Source organism: Branchiostoma floridae, chromosome 14, assembly GCF_000003815.2.
Source record: "Branchiostoma floridae strain S238N-H82 chromosome 14, Bfl_VNyyK, whole genome shotgun sequence".
Lineage (NCBI taxonomy): Eukaryota > Metazoa > Chordata > Leptocardii > Amphioxiformes > Branchiostomatidae > Branchiostoma > Branchiostoma floridae.
The window spans coordinates 5,498,659-5,517,932 of NC_049992.1; the positions used below are offsets into that span (position 1 = coordinate 5,498,659).

Sequence of the window (19,274 nt, forward strand, 5' to 3'; positions counted from 1 at the left end):
CGTTCCTTTTCGCTTTTCGGTACTCTCCTTTGCGTAACTTTTCGTTCCTTTTCGCACTTTCGGTACTTTCCTTTTCGTTCCTTTTCGTTCCTTTTCGCACTTTCGCTACCGAAAGTGCGAAAAGGAGTGAAAAGGAACGGAGTATGAAGCAAACTTAAATAAAATCAATGAGAATATAAGGAATCGGTACTGCGGGCGTTAGAAGCATATGAAACGTGTTTTATTTTACCGAGAATTTGACAATATCAAATTTTTACAGCGCTGTTTCAGGCTGTTGTTTTTGTGTGGCTAAATTATTCTTTGAAGATCTGCGAAATACAAAGAAACGGAACTGAGATAAGAAAGTAAGGACTAAAATTCAGTGGGTGGTAGATAAATATCGATTATTATACATTTTCAGGATGAGGCAAGATTGTAACGTTGTTGTTGTATTTGGGTGGCTTTTATTCTCCCTAGAGGGCAGCCCCGCATGCAAATGACCCGCGAAATCCGGTCAGGAAAGATATGCTAATAAACTGCTGCTCCACGAGCATGACAGCTCCTTTCAACAGGGCCAACAACATGGTTTTCTGGAGACTGGAGACATATCTTCTCGCTCGTTCACAACGAAAGAAAAGCTGTGAAAGGATAGACATATATACATTGTACCAAAGAGATTTCATCAAGTTGTACCATGAGTATTCATCATTTTGGCGGGAAGAAAGGTGCCAACGTGAGGAATTTGTGCAAAGGATATTGGGAAATACAATTTCTGTCAACAATTTTCCGTCATATTCAATACAAATAAATTTCTGCCTCTTGCGACCGACATCAGGCCCTCGCTGATGACAAAAAAATCCCAATGCCGGGTTTAGATGTCCTTGTTGCAAAACAAATTTAAGGCGTTGTATTAATATTAATGAAAGTGTGAAAAAAAAGGAAGGAAAAATAATTCCCAACATGCTGGGCTCGAACTTCCGATCGTCGACTTCCCTGGGTTCGAACATGCGACCTATATTTCTCTAAGGTCAAATTCTTACAAATTGTGCAATACATATACTTGTAACTTTGCTAGCATTGCATTTTTTAAACAACTATATCCACATAGCATGGCTTTTTATGATAAAATATGCGCAATCGTTCTCGACATAATCCATTCCTTCTTGTGAAATTTTATAATATAAATGTAATATGGATATTCTAAGGAATGTAATAACCACATTAACAAGTAGATGAGCATAGATATGCATAGATAGGTCTCATCAATATCCATTCCTCCATTGAACCATTGGGGCTATAGGAATTTCGTGGAGCAAGCCGCAAAATGCCAAAATAAAGCCCGTTTCATATGCATTTGCCGATCACAGTTTACCGTTGCCTTACATTACCATTGATTTTATTTCAAGTTGCTTCATACTTCGTTCCTATCCGATCTTTTCGTTCCTTTTCGCAAGTTCCTTTTCGTTCCTTTTCGCACTTTCGGTACACCGCTCCAGAGTACTTGAAAGCAATTCTAGGGCTAAAATAATTATGACATTACATGACTGAGTATTCTATAGTAAGCTTGCTAAGGTAAGCTATAGTAAGTGTGATGTCATAGCATTTTGAACGGGTGTTTCGTGAATTAAATCTATGAAAGTGGGACCTTTATATTCCTAAATACCACAACTGATGCTCCTAAAATGTTTTTACACCCAAGATGATCATTTAAACAACTTACTCTAAAGAGAGTTTCTCCGTCCATGGGCTGTCATTCTGTGTGGCAATGCCGTACCCACGGTACAGGAAAGGCGCCCCTGCAGTGGCTAGCCTACATTCGGTGTCACTCCTGGCCTTGTTCTGGAAGTACGGACCATGCACCATGAAGATGTAGTTACTGGTCAGGACCCGCTGCATTCCCTCGTTCACAGAACTGACGAAACTTTCCGCAGGTCTTGCCTTCATCGCTTGCCACAAGCGTTCATACACAGAGTTCGTACCTGGGAAACACCAAATCAGATATAGAAGCAGTCAAAGATGAAAGATGAAATTTGGACAATGTTCCGTATCCGACATCAAGTGCCATCAAATATATACGACATCAAGTGCCATTATTTCGTGGGGAACTCTAAATCTCGACAAAAACTTATTCAAAGATCTACGAACGGTAATGCATCATCAGCGAAATGAATACCTTTAGTATAGCACTGGTATAATCATTTTCCAGAAGGATATTAAGTACTTATTTTAAACATTTGTTTCAAAACGTTGTTTCTCTAATTTTTCCGGCGCAAAAGCCTGAAAGTTCTATAAAACAATAATGGGTCTTGCATATAATTTCAAATATGTAGTACCTTCCTGATTCTTGAAGAAGTCCAATAATGAGCCCTTATCAGTGATTCCGTACAGGATGGAGCTCTGAGCGGCGAGGTCCTCGACGGACGACACGGGCACGCTGAGGTGTCTCACCTACATGTGTATCAATGGTTTATTTCGACACAGCACTCTCAAGATCAAAGCACTTAGTGGCTGAATTACATTGCAATGAAATGTACTGAAAAACACATAAATTGCGTATTTACAATTGAATAATGCAATAATGCATCTATAAAACGGCATTTTTCGATACTTTAAATACAGTAGGAGCCATTTAATTACACGGCCTATTTGCCAGTGAATTTCGTGCAATTATCAGACGGGTGCAATAATGCGAAGTTTTCTAGCTGGACCGCACCGGTTTGGGGTTTGGGGATTCCGTACAGATAACAGAAGTGTGCGTTAATCCGTTGTGCAATTAACTGGATTCTACTGTAATAGATTCGTAGGGACGTCATATAAAAGCTATAAAGCTATCACGACACATAAAAAGACGTATTCAGATCCCACTATTGAAGCGTATTCAGAAGATGGACAATGTACGGTTACACACTCACCGTGAGGAAGGCCGTGAGGTTGGCGGTGTAGGTGGAGACCACGATGAGGGCGAACAGCCACCAGACACCGGTGATGATGCGAGCGGACGGGGACCGTGGCGGAGGCTCGCCACCTATCGGATCAAGCAAGAATTGCATCTTAACAACATTGTCCTCTGCATTCTTTATAAGACTCTAGACAGCAATGCCCGCGTTATTTTTATAAGACCTTATCATTTAAAATGAATTCAAACCTTTTTTCTTCTCTTCCTAAAGTTACTGAGCTTCTAAAATGCTTCTCTTGCATATCATATCTTAGATTTAGGTATTAAGTAAAGTTTATACTCTATCGAAATGTCTCTAAAATTAGAGTTCTGCTCATTATTTTTGAGTTAGGCCGCTGAGTTCTTGATCACCCCCGCACGTAACATGCACAAGATAAAGCTACAAATATTGCGGTAATATCCTACTCAAAGCAGCAAGTGTAGTGAACAGCAGTTAAGATACACACCCTTCCTCATGAGTGACCAGTAGGCAAACCACAGACTGTTCCTGAGGTTGAAGTCTCTGTCGTTATCAGCGTGATAACTCTGAACACCCAGGCGATACCGGGCACGGCTCGTCAGGTACAGCAGGATACCCACTGCGAACATGCTGGTAGGAAGAAAAGGGTAAATTTTCCACAAATTACAACATATGTTTTTTTTTCTTATTTGCTTTGGGACAGACGAGGATAGTGTAGCACTGCACTCAAGTTAGCATCTTATTTTAACAGTGCTACATACAAAGTACAGACAGAAGGTAAAGGTAGCCTTTTACCTCCCAAATCCCTAAGTCTAATCCCTAACCCATTTCTACACCTGAGTGAAGTAATGAAGGTCGCCTTTCCCAAGGGCACATGTACAACGTCGGGGCACGGCGGGGATCGAACTCGGTACCTCTAGGTCTCGAGTCCAACTCTCCCAGTTACGCCACACACGACGCAACATTACATTACAACATATTAGATAGTGATCAGTACAATCATTGTCTTTTGTAACATTTTTCATTGTCTCAGGTTTATTGATTTGCCGCGCGATTATACTAGTGAACACGGGATCTAACGGGCAAGGGTTCAAATCCTGACATGTCTACCTAGACGTCGTGTCCAGGGAAACAACATATTAGATAGTGATGAATACAATCATTGTCTTTTACATCATTTTTCATTGTCTCAGGACTATTGATTTGCCGATTATACTAGTGATCACGGGATCTAACGGGCAAGGGTTCAAATCCCGACATGTCTAGCTAGACGTCGTGTCCAGGGAAAAGGCACACTACGCAATCCTCCTCCCTCCACTCAGGTGTGAAATTAGGTACATGGCCTCATTTTGGGAGGTGAAAAGCGGTGGAATAAGAGGGATGGGCTCTGTCTCGCAATACCTTGTCCTATAGACACAGTGGATAACACCTTACTGCCCTTACGGTCTCAAAGGGGCTATGTCAATACTGTTACCTGTTTTTCATCTTTACCGTTGCCTTTCAAGATGTTGAGAAAATACTCAAAGACGCTACACAGTAACTTTATATGGCTTTCAAATGGGTGGTAGTAGATGAAAATAAAACATATACCAAGGACGTTATATATCCTTGCATATACTATTTATATTTGCTACGACATATAAAGATAGACATCAGAAAGGTCATGAACATAATGACCACTTATTAGCTTTCACCATGCAGGCAATGTTTTTCGCCCAAGTTTATTTTTTCCTTAAACGCTGCCATCAGTTTAGGGGCGATCAAAGGATGTTATATACATAATCAAATTAGTATTGCTTCATATTGAAATATCATTTCTCCACCTTGCAATAATGCCCGCCCATACCATCCCTGAGAAGGGATGTACGAACGCGAAGGTGTCCCTCTCCGTGTCCTCGCTCCGTCTCATCACCATGACAATCCCGTACTCCATGAAGGGTTTGGTGAAGTCCACCACATCCTCTCGCTGGGAGGTGATGGTTAGGGACCCAGTAGCTAGATCAGCATTCTGCAGAAATAGGAAATGTTAATTTTTGAAAATGTACAATTCCTTGACAACACTCAACAGCTTTTTCAGCTGAAATTTCGTTTTTTTTTTTTTTTTTTTAAATTGCATAAATTTTTAGATTAGCTTCACAAATTAACGATTCGGAATAAAATTATACATAGAAATGCAGAATCGTTAAAAGTAATTTACGACACTTATGATATTGTGTTTCAGATGGGTGCCCTGCCCCAGGCCTGTATTTGACCCTAACACGTATTTGACCTACATCGCCTCATAAAAAGTTTCAATAATGCCGTAGAGAGTATCTCCGAAGGCTTTATCTATGATAATTGTAATGTCTTTTTGGCAAAGGTGTTTGACCCTTCCCTCTTTTAAACAGTTTTTTTTTTCATTTTCGTTATCATGAAATGTACGTGACCTTATTACATACCATGAAATACAATACCATAAAAGCTCACCCCTTTCATTATTTCTCCTATGACACCGTCCCATGAGCCGTTGCCGAGAGCGTTGCCAGACTTGCGATCCGGGGCCTCCTGCAGAATGTACTGGAAGTCCATCGTCTTCTTCAGCTCTTCCAGAAGATCTATACAGAAGCCGACAAACTTCCGTCCCTTTGAGGTTTCCTTCAGCATAACGAAGGGTTCCTCCTGACAGCACATGATAAAGGATTAACATTTCTTGAGGAGAAATATCACTGCGCTTGCGTCAATCTTGCGTCACTGTGGCGTTCGTTAACTGCGTCACTGTTTTGTTATTTTCTCCAATTTCTCATAATTTAGATATTGCGTAATACGTAAAAGTATCACTTAGAAGACGACGAAATTATAAAATTCTTTCTTTATCTCTGAAATTCGTTGAGTATCTTTCGAACCCCGCAGTGACGCAACTTGACGCAAGTGCAGTGAGAGTGCACCTTTACAACACACGTCATTTTCCAAAAGATGGACGTAAGCGCCAGGTCAAAGGTTGCTGGAAGTCTGTACTGTCTCCCGTCTGATATCTGATAAATGTTTATGTACCTTAATAAATACAAATTATTTTGGGACTGCCCTTAAGATAAAGTATTGCCCAGATCCGGGTGTTGCTACAGACTTCCAGCCACATTGCTCACATCATATGTTGGGAAAGTATGTTAAAAGAATTTTGTACTCGTTCGTGGAAGTTGGTGAGTCCGGTCACGTAAGCTGGGTGAATTTGAAATCTAAAAAAGCAGTAGCTCTCGTTACACACTCGATACAGCACTTTTATGTGTTAAAACAAAAAAATATAGCCAGGTACTGTGCGAACCACCATTACAGATGAACTTTTGTGCTATCATTGTCTTTTATTTTTCACGTCTGCAAAAAACTGCTTTAGCTATTATCTACTTTGGCAATGACCTACTAGGGCCATGTCAGTCGAACTCGCCGTCTGCTATTGATCTGGGGGAGGCCGCTGAAACTACGACGCTATAGAGACCTTTGTAATTGCTTCTACTGAACTGCCATAAAACCTTGAGTATCGATCATTTTCTGAGAGTTTCTTTTCTGATTACTCTGGGTACTGCTTAAAGAATAAAATATAATATTTCTTCATAATACAATCCCCCGTGAAGAGCTTATTTCGACGTTTATGCAGCAATCACAATACAGTAGTATGCCCGTAGTAGCGGAGAAAGCGGAGCTTCTTTGGATCTGTGAATATCAAATCGTAACTTACCTTTATATTTATATATCTGTATTTCTATCAAAGTAGCAATCAATCAATGCATCTATCTACTTATCGAGGTGGGGAAGAAAAGCGTGCATAAATAAATGATAAAAAGGAAATGAATAGATATATTTTTACAGACTTACATAGGCTTGTTAGTCGGATAAACTCGCTTTACTAACATTCAACTTTATTTTGCATGCAAATACGACGCAGTTTTCAATTTACTAGCTGCTTACCTGGAAAACGGCCACTCTGAGATAACTAGCCGTAGCCCTCATGGACATCTTGCGGCCTGATGTAACATAAAGTTCCAAGCATTTCAAAACATATAGTATATATATATATATATAACTATGATGCTATATATAGCTATATATATATATAGCTATGATGCGTATCAATTAAAATATAGGACAACTGTGTTAGAATCAACAGAACGTTTGTACTTGTCGAATTCGTGACGTTTGTGTCTTTATGTTAGAAAATGAACATGACTAGAAGATTACTGAATATCAGACGACGATTTTAAATGCCGCAACATTAACTCTTTCCATATTCGTCGCATGTTTGACCAGCTTCTAACAAATTAAGATGCTCCCAAGTAAATAGAGGTACGCCAACACAAGTAGACCCTGACCGGAAACAGGAGCTGTGCTGTTGCGTAACGTCCGGTTGCCGTCGCCATGGTAAAGGGGTCCTAGAGGCGTGCTTCCTGCTTGTTCATTACTTGCATTTCCTAAAGAATAAATACACATAAAGAACCGAAAAAAACTGTTATACATATAGCTTTGTTAAACACGACTAAAAACATACATACAATTTTACCATATAAGAAATATATATATTTTTAGATTACTGCATGTTATTTCATATATTAGATTCATCCTTAGCTTTTATTTTTCGTAATATATACGACTTTGACTTGGATGCGGCCCAGTACAACTTTTTATACTTCTGTCGATATCACCATTTTCATATAACCTTATAGGTTATACTTGACAGTGAAATTCACTCGATCCCCCATGTGTAATATAACAGTACGGTACCTACCGATCCGTGGTTCTGCATCAATACCCGGGGCCATCTGGGCAAGTTCTGAATGTCAGAGTCGCTACAGGCACTTGGCATTTGTTGGAATCGGAACACCAATATGCTTTTAAGCTAGATAACGTCCTGCATTTCCCCTATAAAGAAACTTTTAAGTTATAAGCTTTCCTTGAAATCGAGAACGAAATTTACATTCAGTCCACCGACCTACTCATAGACTTCCACATAACGTTTGCTAAGGCCAGGGACAAAAAGTTTTGCTTCATTTGTTTTTTAAATTTCAATTCACAAAAAATACATAGCGTCGTAGATTTTCGATTTAATATCTCCTTCTTTTAACAGCATCTACAAATGACCCAAACGTTACTTTATTTTAGTCAAAAACCACGACCGCAGCATGTCTAAAATACAAAAAGTAAATACCAGAAGTTCCACTACAGTACCCTTAAAATCCATTAAGTACCCGTTATCGAACTTGATTCCTGACACATAAAACTACGAAATATCATCAGAATCCATCTAAGGCTTGTCGAGCTAAACGGCACCGAAACATATAACACCAATTCAATTTAGTTCGAAGGCTAAGTACAAAAGAGGATAAATATTTCTTACGTTTATGTACTGAGTGATTACGTATTGATAACAGTGGGAATAGTTCCCTACCATAGAGAACACAAAAGCATACAGTGACATTAAAATGGCACCGAAAACAGATAACACCAATCCAATTTCGTTCGAAGGCTTAGTACAAAGGCAGGATTCCTTAATTCCTACGTTTATGTACCTACAACAGCCGGAAAGGTTTTCTACCGTACAGAACACAAATGCATACATCACTGAACAGATGATGGATGCCCAGCCTTATCTCCCTAAAGCACATTTAGAAGGATCGAATGGATTAACCTTGAATTTGCCTTATAGCACTGATAAATCAGATACGGCACGGTGATTTAATGCACCATAAATCTAATGAGATGAGCTGCATAAATTCTTTTCTACGAAATTCACTTCTGAGCTAAAAAGGAAGAATCGCATTTCATAACATGTGTGAGCGTCTATTTTGATTATATTTCAATTGTGGACGCTACGGAAAATTGAAACTATGGTGATAATAAATAAAGAAAAATATGACGTATTTGTGGGCATTGAGCTATAATGAAAGAATTGCATTTTTAAACATATGTGATCGTCAATTTTGATTATATTTCAATCGTTGACCTTGTTGAAAAGTAAAAGCATTATGGTGATAATAAATAAATTGAAAAATTAACGTCTTTGTTGGCATTGTTCTAAACTTCTAACTAAAGATCACAACAAAGACTTGTTTACATAGTGCCCTTTTAAATTGCCTAGGATTTTGATTTCGTACACGCTTTGGCATTTTTCATTCACACAACACCCAAAATTGCTCAGATAATTTTCTCCGGCTAAAATTACATTCCTGGTGATAATCTATAAGAAATTGTTCTAATATGCAATCATTACTCTTCTGTAAGCTGATACATGGCCATTCTGTCACCAGTAACATTACTCAAGCCTACAGAACATACACGTAGATTCCTCTCCACGTATCAGGGGGATCTCTAATTACAAATTGCTGGGTTGGACCGGAACTACTTTCCATTTGTCAGTTTTGTGTGCTAGGAAATACTGTTGAGGCCACTGCGAGAAGCCGCTATGTAATCTATCTAAAGCCGTAACCATGCCTCTGATTGACATTACGATAAATTGAGGGTTAGGATCCTGTAAAGAGAGAAGACAGTCTATTACAAGGATTGATTGGAATTGTGCGCTCTTTGCTTTACAGGGAGCTTGTAAAACTATGTAAATTTCCTAATGTAGTGGTTTCCAAGAAAGTAGGCTCAGGAGCTTTGGTGAGAAAAGATAGAATTTAGCTTGATTGAATTAACCATAAAATACAATTATTTGTTTCATTGACAAAAGGATACATCTCAAATGCATTATAAATTCTTGATTTCTTTTGACTCACAACATGTCTCATAGTGAATGAAATAACGTTGCGATTAATTAATGTTTTACGAGCTTCGTTTCCTTCTAAATGAGACATTTGAAAGATTGGAATCATTTTAAAGCATTTCCAAAGCGTCGTGGATATGAGAAGAAATACGATCTTGCAGTGGTAAACCATAAATAATAAAACAACACCTGGACTTTGGGAAAGACACTTGAAATGTAGAATATCTAAAGTATCTCAAACGTATATGCATATCTTCAGTATGGTGAGGAGAGTCCATGTTAACGCTTGACATTTGTTATTGTAATACTGTTTTTACTATATATTTATCTCGCTAGCCCTTGGGTATGCAAGAGCTTTCAAGTAGCCTTAATTCAAGAAGTCACGTTATGACACATACTTGATTACGTCTTTTACGCACTCCCCTTGAGTAGGCTTTCACGCATCCCGCATTGACGATGTAATCATCGTAACATTTATAGTTTTTAGCAACGATGAGCCTAGTACCCTTATCATCCACACATAGTTATCAGTGAACTATTTTCACATCTTAAAAGTAAATGGTGGTAAAGCAAACGATATAAGCATGTAATTTGCCATGTTATGTTGCTTATTATCAAAACAGTCAGAGGATATGCAAGACCTCCCAAGGAGTCTAAATTTAGCTGGTGGTGGGTTGTAATTGGTCGTTAAAAAGTACATAATTCTCAAAATTGTCATATATTTTTTGTAATTAAAAACATTATCTTGATGTAACGCAATTTGATTAACATTCATCTATGCCCAACGTAGCTTCAAGAGGGGATCTGAGACGTGCCAAGATTTCAAATGATGCAGAAAACCAGACCTGCCGTGGATTCATACAATACATCCAGTCCTTCTGGAATTATGCTGTTCACCAAAAAGCTTGAATACGTACAAACGTTCATACAAACATATACAGACAAACATGCTTACGTACACACATACATTTAAACATACATGCAACCGCTATTACAAAACATAACCTTCTTAGTGGAAGCAATAGTTGGCTTGGATATATGAAGTAAAACAGTTTTTCATCAAACAAAAATATCATAAGTCATAATAGTTTAAGCATGACGAGTTCTTATGGTTTATAATATTAATTTTATATTGCTACTTAGACTTAGACTATGGTAAACCATGTGTGTTTAGAGCAAGTCTGAGGTACCGGCGCACACTGAGTTGCTGAACATCAAATATTTTGTTCGAGGAGACACATACAGCTAAGACATATATTGTCTTTAATCAGGATTCTATGACCGCACTTAGGTATGTGAATCAATAGAATTTTCATACAGTGAAATAAACGGTTACACCAAGATTGCATGTAGAAAATACCGAAAGCGTTGTACTTACCAAAACCTTGGGATCCTTGGCCATCGGTGTCGCATGTCAGAAAACTGACTCCGAAAACGATGTAAATGGCAACTCGCAGCATGATTTTGGCGCTACCGAATAGTTCAGGCGCTTAACATGCCCAAGTGTACGTTATGGGCAATAGAACTGCTGGGTTGACATTTAAGTAAAAGTAGTGCGTACCACGCCCAAATCTGGCCAATGGGACGGTTGCAAATACCACTAACGTTACCACAAGATACGTAGAGTAGTACAATGCCGCGGGCCGTGTGAAGTTCGTGCTCTGTTTAGGTTGTTTTGGCTGACAAAAAAGGATGGAATTGAATGAGTGAATATGCTGTTCTTCTGAAGCCCAGCTCTTAAGAAATTTCCAACTGTATGTAATGAAATTTCTTCATCTTTCGTTTTTTTTCAAATCTTAAAGCTTCATCTTCGAAGTTTTTATTTTTCGACATTCTAAATAATGTATTGTAATTTGAAAAAAAAAATACCATACTGCGGTTATTTCATTGTGATGTAGAGCTGCATTCGCACCATGCTGCAATGTCAAAGGTGCTATTACCACCAGACAATTTATTCTTTAGCAATCACATATTACTGTGCACCTGCGGCTAACGGTCCTTACATATCGGTTCATGCCAGGATACGTGAATGCGCACTTTGATGCTTTGCCAGAATTGGAACCGACTGTGCCTTAGTCATCTGAACAATAAGTTAGAGTTTCTGAAAGTAATATACAGTGACTAAGGACTTTTATTGTATATATAAACATATATATATATATATACTGGTTGAGTACAGGTCGCAACAAAAGATCAGTTTACTGAGACATATAATGTCAATTTAACGCAAGAACAATATTCTACAAATTGAGTTCGACTTCTTCTCGCTTCTTTATGAGGCTGAAAATGTTTGAGAAGATATGTTTTACAATCAAAGGTTTGTATGAATCCATTAGAAATGCGAATTTGCCTGTACCATACGTGTATAAAGTAGGGAAACATAAGTGATATCAGTCTATAAAGTTTACTTCTGTAAACTACATTCCGCTTCAAAATGTTGTTCATCTTAGAACTATAAAACAAATGTAGCATTTTCATCGAATGCAGCTGTTACCACTAACCGTAAAATAGAAGTGTCTGACCCTGTTGACCCTATCAGCATCGACAAAGTACCTTTTGGGAGAAACGGACAGATGAAGTACATTTACCGTTCAATACGTCTTACGTTTATAGCTCGCTGGTTTCGCTTAGCACAGCGACGTATGCGTAAAGACACAACGAAACGTTGTAAGTATAGGATCCGGACTGGGCCCACTACAAAATATGTGAAGGGCGCAGAACCAACCAAGCTTTCAGATTCTGTACCAACAACGATAACAGGGGTGTTGTTGTTACCAACATGTAAACAGACCTGCAGTTGCTGTCACTTCAAGAAAATTATCCGGACTAAGCATGAGGTGCAAAATGACTTATATACGTTTATAGACTGATGAAAGTACTAACAACTGAGTATCATCAACCGGCTCATGATCAGACAAGATTAAGAAATAGTCATGCCTTACAGTATGTAGGTATTTAACCAAGAATTGATGTGTTAAAATATTTGAACTTTCCTAGAATTACCTTAGAGCGGAATTCACTGCCATCAAGTACAGTAGACGCATCCTCTCTTGATAGCTTCAAACAACATTTGCAGTCGGTCAGGTTTAAAGAAAGGTCAGGTTTGGCAAATGTAGATAATGTTAACCTGCTGCTGCCTCGCCTCGTACATGTGCATTTGGTGTGTTGCGCCCAATGGCGGTTATACATGTATCTGTGATACAAATAAAAGTACAGCTACAGAGGCTGAGCATTCATTCATGTTTTTGCATTGTTTTTATTTACCTTTTATTTTATTTTATTACATTACCAGTGAACACCATCTATCACAACCCATAAGAACTCGACCTTGGTGAAAAAGGCCAAATGGCCAAATCAAGCTGTCGACCTTTAAATAAAGGCACTGAAAGAAATCATTACGTCTGGACCGTATATCTGCTGAAGCGTGTTGCCTGCTTTGGTCCTCGTTCCTGTGTTAGAGGCCATGAAATCAAATCCCTGTCAGCGCTCTCGGGCAAGGCAATTTCATGCACATTTTTTCTTACTTCGACCGGATGAAAATGGGTACATATAGCTTGGGTTAGGGGGCTTCTGACCTAGGGACGTTCGTTGCTTAGGGCGTTGACTGAAGATTCTATGTGTTGTAGAGTCCCATTGCCTAGTTTTTAAAAGAGCCTACCACAATTACCATTAGCCTCTGCTTCTCTTTTCGGGTTCGTTGGTCCTCAATCTTAATGATTCGTGCTTGTTCGGTGTGTCAAAAGGAGAAGGTGGGTCGTTTAAGTCCTATTCACGTAAACCGTATCCTTGAAATAACTTTGAGGTGTAAATTGTATATTGTTACGTAGTGACGATTTTGCACTATTTGCACCACAGCACCGGTACTAGTCGGTAGCAGATTTAAATCTTGAGCATTAGGGTCAATACATTTACGTTCGGAACTTCAAGACAGTCACAGATTCTATGTCATAATGTGCGGTGAGATCTTCAATGTGCTCGGGTGTGGTTGTCTTCAAACATGGGATGTTGGCTTTAATTTTGTAATTCTTACCCAAATATTTTGCATCATTTCAAATTATATATTTTCATTTTATTGCAGTAAATAATTCGGCTTTGGCTGTCACTTTTGGACATTCCCTCAAGTTTACTGAATAAACCGCTGATTATATGGCAAACCGTCCAAAGGATTAAAGCACCCGTATTGTGCAGTATTCGATGCATTCAAAATTTCGAAAGAGCTGACTACATTATAAATTATCAGCTGGAGAACCTGTTAATATACTGGCAGAACCAAACGCTTAGAACGGATTTTTCTACAGATCTTCATCATGTACATGTCTTTTGACTTCCAAAGGTTTATCCATATTCACGATGAGGTGATAGTAAAAGTTCATGACTCTCTCGTAATCCCTCACAGAGATCCTCTCGTTCAGCCCGTGGAATCTCGGGAGATCGGACGGTGTCATGACACATGGGTTGAACCGGTAGATGGCGCTGCTCAGGTTCCAGTAGTGCCGTGTGTCCGTGTTGGCAATCATGAAGGTGGGGGTCACCAGGGCATCTGGGTAGATCTGTGTGTGTACAACATCATGTCGATACTATTACAAATCTTATTAAATCGTATTAGTCGTACTATCCTTTTACTACTTTTAGACTAGAGTAGACACTTGTGATATTGTTTTTACACTGTATGAATCTCTCATGTTACCTGCAATTAGCACACGGACAAGAATTTGCAATAAAACTTTATCATCAAAATTTGACCTTGACCTTTGCCCCCCCCCCCCACACACACCTACCTACATAACAAATGGTATTGCAATTTATCCAGAGGTTCAAAAGTTATGCATGAAACACGAACACACACACACGCAAAAGTACACACACACACACATAAAAAAACCGCTTTAATGGTTGTAACAACGAAAGACAAATGAAGCAATAAAGAAACAGTATATACTAGAAATTGAGAAATGGTATATTGTTCTTCTTAAACACACATGTGCTTACATGTACCCACCTGCTGAATAGTCTCCTGAAGCAACATATATGTAGGAGAATCCTTCCCGTAAGGTGAGGTCGGAGCAGGTTCCAGACTGTTTATAACATTAATCTTAACCCTGGGATCATTGATGACCTTTAGGTCATGTTCCATCACTTCCTCCACACTTGACATTGGATGTATCCGGTGGTCTATGACGGCCACGGCCTCCGGTGAGATGACGTTGTCCTTGACCCCCGCGTTGAAACGCGTCACGGCGGTCGTCGTCCGAGCGAACGCGTTGGTTTGTGGTTTTCGTGCGTACACCCAGGCGACCAATGGAGAGAAGAGCCACAGGTTAGCGGTCAAGATCCGGTAAGGTAGGGTCATCTCCGTGGCAACGTACTCCAACGTGCGCATCTCCGGACCCGTGCCGAACAAGTTAGGGTGTGGGTTGTCCTCAAGCTTACTGATGGCTCTGGATAGGATTCCTGAAATACAAAATGAAAGTGGCACAATAACCTAGCAATCAGGTCTAACGGCTTGACCTGGATATCTAGAAGAACAAGTTTACTAAAGATAATGCCTTAGAAGAGTCAAACCAACTGAAATGATTAGTCCATGGGCTAGTTCCCCAAAAATGATAGATAGTTTTATTTATTTATTTATTGAAACTTCACAGATCAGTTACAATCTGAGGGGAGCCGGCAACAGAAATCCAGTTTCTCTACGAGGCCGACTCCCCAGAAGATCTACAAGCAATGTAATAAAAACCTATAATCGAAACCTACATATAAATACAATAAAAGATTGATAACAAGTTAACAAGTTCAATAACGGTTGGGAATAAAATAGCTAGTGAATCATGAAAGTAAGCAATGAGAGCAGCGGCAAATAGAAGTCCAGGTACAAAAATCATCAGCTGAGAAGGTGTGATCTGTGCGGGATGTATAGTGATTGACCAGTAATTTCCTAACAGATGGAATGGTAAGGTTTGAGTACATATGTTGTCGGATTGTTGCAGGTAAAGTGTTCCAGATAAGTACAATGCGGCTGAAGTAAGAGAAAGTAAATGTTTCGGTTTTACATACACGGACAACAAGTTGGAAAGGGTCAGTTGAACGGAGTTGTCTATGTGATAATGATACTTGTACAAACCGATGAATATCAATGGAGTATAGGCCACGAAAACACTTAAAGAGAAACAATATGTCAAAAAGTTCACGCCTATAACAAAGAGGTAACAACTTAGTGGTTACAAGTCTGTCCCTATATAACAAATCATAGCTGTTACAGATGTATTTGGTGGCTCTCCGTTGAACTCCCTCAACTTTACGTAAAAGAAATCTCGTGTGAGGGGACCACACCTGTGAGCAATAATCTAAATGCGGTTCTCACCGATAGCTGACTCGGATCTAGGCATGGAGGCGTGGCCGCCTTCTTCTTTCACCTCTAGGCGCAGCTGCAAGAATCCTTTCTCAGCAACACTGACGAGGGCAACAAGTTTGTCTACACCTGAAGACAAAATTGGACACTTGTGGGGACTCTTCAATCATCATCATCACCATATCTCTCTACAGCACAATGCCTACAATATTTCTGCTAGATTACCTTTTTCTGTCTGTAACGACCATGACACGTACTATGAACAATATGTGCGACCAAATTGTTTAAGCATGAAAGTTCATCTGTGTTCACTTGGTATTGTGGGAAAACTTAAGTCCCATTTAAACTTGGTGTTGGTTAAGTAAAGTTGAGTTTTCCCACAAAGAAATTGTTTTAAATCATTCTTGATGTCAAATACATGTATATCTACATGTAAGATATCGCACATAAGATGCTCACCGGGCATAAGACCATCTCCTACCGGAGTTCCTTCGTCCAGGATGAATGCTATTTTCTCTCCCCTCTGAGTCAACACGTCACTGATAACCTTTGCCCCGAAATGACCACCTATCTCCTCATCGTGTCCGAAGGCGAGGTACAAAGTACGTTTGGGCTCATGTCCTCTCGATAGGAGAAACTCCACCGCCTCTAGACTCCCCATTACGTTATGCTTGTCGTCTAGCGTCCCTCTCCCATAGATGTACCCGTCTCGGACCTGTCCCGAAAATGGCGGTGCCTCCCAGTCAGTTTCCTGTGTGATGGGCACCACGTCTAGGTGAGACGCCAACATGTAGGGTTCTAGCGAGCCGTCCGACCCTTCCACTCGGTACAACAAGCTGTAGTTCCCGACCACTTCCCTCCGGACCAACGGTGAGCTGTGGATCGTCGGGAAACCGTCCTGGATAAACCGGACGAACTTGAGTAACTCCTGTGGTGTCCCCACGCCGCGTTCATAAGACACGGTTTGGAACTGAATGGCTGAGCTGAAACGGGCTAGTCTTTCCTCATCGGCAGGGATGAAGTCAGGGTCGGTGGTCTTACACTCCGGTGGGGAGGTTTGGTAGGACGGGAAGGTCAAAGTTGTAATAACAACAATCATCAGAACCAAGGCCAGCAACACAGTCAGAAGCTTCAGGGCGGCGAATAGAGTACGCTGGATTCCCACTGTCGCCATGTTGCTTAAACTGTCTCGCCGTAAATACACACACAAACACGCCAGACTGTTTATTTTTTGATTGCTTTTTTGTCTGTCTTATTCAAACAACCGTGGGACCGATGTACGTATCATGTTTCTTCTAAGCCCTCTGCTCTATTAGTGCAATCAACGGTCACGATTCTGAACTCAGTTAGTGTTTTTGGCTATTTTTTTCTGTCCATTTCCTTTTATTTGACAAACCGACAATAGCGAAACCCATACAGTCCTACATTTTCACTATTACCAAGAAGCGAGAAGAAGCCGAACTTTTGTGTTAGACTAGATTTGTGACACTTTTATGTATGTAACGCTCCTATTTTTTGGAAAAAAAAATAAAAATAAAATTACCACTCAGCAAATTTTCACCATTAACGAAGCCATTCACCAACTTTCTGGTGTAGCAAACATAAAAACTGACACTACTTTTGTAATTTTCAATGAACAGGTGCTGTTACTGTACAGTAATAGTGTTTTTGTACTTTTTTCAAGCTGAGAACTTTTTATTCTTTATGTTTTGGATTAGCCTTTACCTTTACCCCAACCATTTTACAAGTTTTAGTTTTATTTTTATTTCGCCCTCTCGCTCCATATTTTTTATGAAAAAATCCGTGAACCAAGAAATTAAATTGGTGTGGCCTTATAGAGGGATTGAAGACATTATAAAAGGCTCTCAAAGTACTGTATAATTATGTACAACTAAGTGAAAATCTAGGCCAAGTAAATCATTAAGGGTACAGTTAAACTTAGCGGCCACCTTTGCATGGCGACCACCTGGCTATTGCGGTCACTTTTTGTAGGTCCCTTGGATTTTTTCCATTGACCTAAGCATTAACAAATAGTCTACAATAAAAAAGAAATTACACTACACAAAACATGCAAGATTTTTCAAGCAAAATTTACTATTCGGATGCAAAAACAAAAGCTTCAGGCATTCTTATTATTTCCAAATACAGGATAATTGTACATGTACCTCTATCTAAGTACAACTAATATACACTGTACTTTCTTCATCATTTTCTATATTTTTACATAGACTTTATGTATTGTACTAGACAAGGCGCAAACAACAATACTTTACTGTTAGAAATGAATTGAATGAGCCATGGGAAGACATCGTACGTCCTTTTGATTGTATGAAGTTGTAGTAAACCTGGTCACATGTCAGTTGCATGGAACATGAAGTAGTGCATTTTTCTTACTGCCTTTGCAGTAGTCAGAATTGAATATTGCACCACTATTTCATTTACTCTTCAACTTCAGCAGGGCCGGACAAGTTTTCTCAAGTTCACTTGTCCTATCGGGCAAGCACATAAAAAATCTACTTGCCCGAACCAATTTTTCACTTGCCCAAAATTCAAATGTCACCGTTACTCGTATATGTATTTTCACTTCCAGCAATTGAATTCTCTGTTGACCATTGCTTGATGTTATGACAGTAAAAAGTAACAAGTAAATCAAAATTGAGGTCAATCAATGGAAAATCTTACTTGCCCCATCGGGCAAGTGGTGTAGGTCATGCACTTGCCCGATCAGCACTTTCACTTGCCCTGGACAATAGGGCTAGTGGACTTGTCCAACCCTGTTCAGACATTTGAGAATAGGTACTTGTAAAATATCATTTCTTGTGTATATTGCAGATCTTAAGTATCTTTTTCTTGACATGTCTTAGATTTCACCTCCAGAGACAAACACAGCATTACTGCCACCTTGTTGACGGAGAAACTTTCAATAAAACTTTTGCACAATGGAAGACAGTCACTGAAAACGTCAGTTGTTGAGAAGGGAGAATACAGTGTTCTGGGCCATATACTCTGGACAAATATCTGCTCAACTCATGTCTTGTCTTGTCAAGTCTTAGAGTAACTGTTGTGTACATGTGTTTAGTTCCAGCTTAATTACTGTGAACGGCTAATAATTTCATCTGTTTGAATACTTGATCCTAAAAATTCAAATCTTCTGATCCTTTTTAAACTTTTAAAGTTATTGCTAAGGTCACATGTCCAAAGTTTCTAACAAAAAGTGCAATTGTGGAGGAGACGTCCAAACATGTGGAATGTCTGTAATTGTTCTGTGATAGACACTTTTCTTTTTCGCTTCTCTTTCGAAACATCC

General features: G+C 39.4%; 2 protein-coding genes across 2 annotated transcripts in view; both read right to left on the reverse strand.

Moving 5' to 3' along the window:
• LOC118430040 (glutamate receptor ionotropic, delta-2-like) overlaps window positions 1-7,681 on the reverse strand; it is a 10,071-nt gene extending 2,390 nt beyond the window's left edge. Inside the window, exons 1-9 of the mRNA XM_035840745.1 lie at window positions 7,648-7,681; window positions 7,235-7,333; window positions 6,834-6,889; window positions 5,361-5,552; window positions 4,718-4,902; window positions 3,382-3,524; window positions 2,892-3,004; window positions 2,313-2,427; window positions 1,700-1,958 (exon numbers count right to left, since the gene is read on the reverse strand). Of these exons, the coding sequence (XP_035696638.1) occupies window positions 1,700-1,958; window positions 2,313-2,427; window positions 2,892-3,004; window positions 3,382-3,524; window positions 4,718-4,902; window positions 5,361-5,552; window positions 6,834-6,889; window positions 7,235-7,333; window positions 7,648-7,681 (1,196 nt within the window). The remainder of the gene's footprint in view (window positions 1-1,699; window positions 1,959-2,312; window positions 2,428-2,891; window positions 3,005-3,381; window positions 3,525-4,717; window positions 4,903-5,360; window positions 5,553-6,833; window positions 6,890-7,234; window positions 7,334-7,647) is intronic.
• Window positions 7,682-13,631: 5,950 nt separating this feature from the next.
• LOC118429971 (N-fatty-acyl-amino acid synthase/hydrolase PM20D1-like) lies at window positions 13,632-17,349 on the reverse strand. Its single transcript, XM_035840617.1, has 4 exons — window positions 16,427-17,349; window positions 15,980-16,096; window positions 14,621-15,072; window positions 13,632-14,171 (listed from the first exon to the last, which is right to left on the reverse strand). Exons 1-4 carry the CDS (start codon window positions 17,139-17,141, stop codon window positions 13,914-13,916), a joined length of 1,542 nt encoding a protein of 513 aa, XP_035696510.1. The 5' UTR covers window positions 17,142-17,349; the 3' UTR covers window positions 13,632-13,913.
• Window positions 17,350-19,274: the final 1,925 nt, after the last annotated feature.

Excerpts from the sequence above, each read along its gene's own strand:
- LOC118429971 (XM_035840617.1), bottom strand. The coding sequence starts at position 17,141 with ATGGCGACAGTGGGAATCCAGCGTACTCTATTCGCCGCCCTGAAGCTT. Across the intron at positions 15,073-15,979 it reads TAGATCCGAGTCAGCTATCG|GAATCCTATCCAGAGCCATC; the intron begins GTGAGAACCGCA and ends TTTGTATTTCAG. Across the intron at positions 14,172-14,620 it reads TTCAGGAGACTATTCAGCAG|ATCTACCCAGATGCCCTGGT; the intron begins GTGGGTACATGT and ends GTACACACACAG.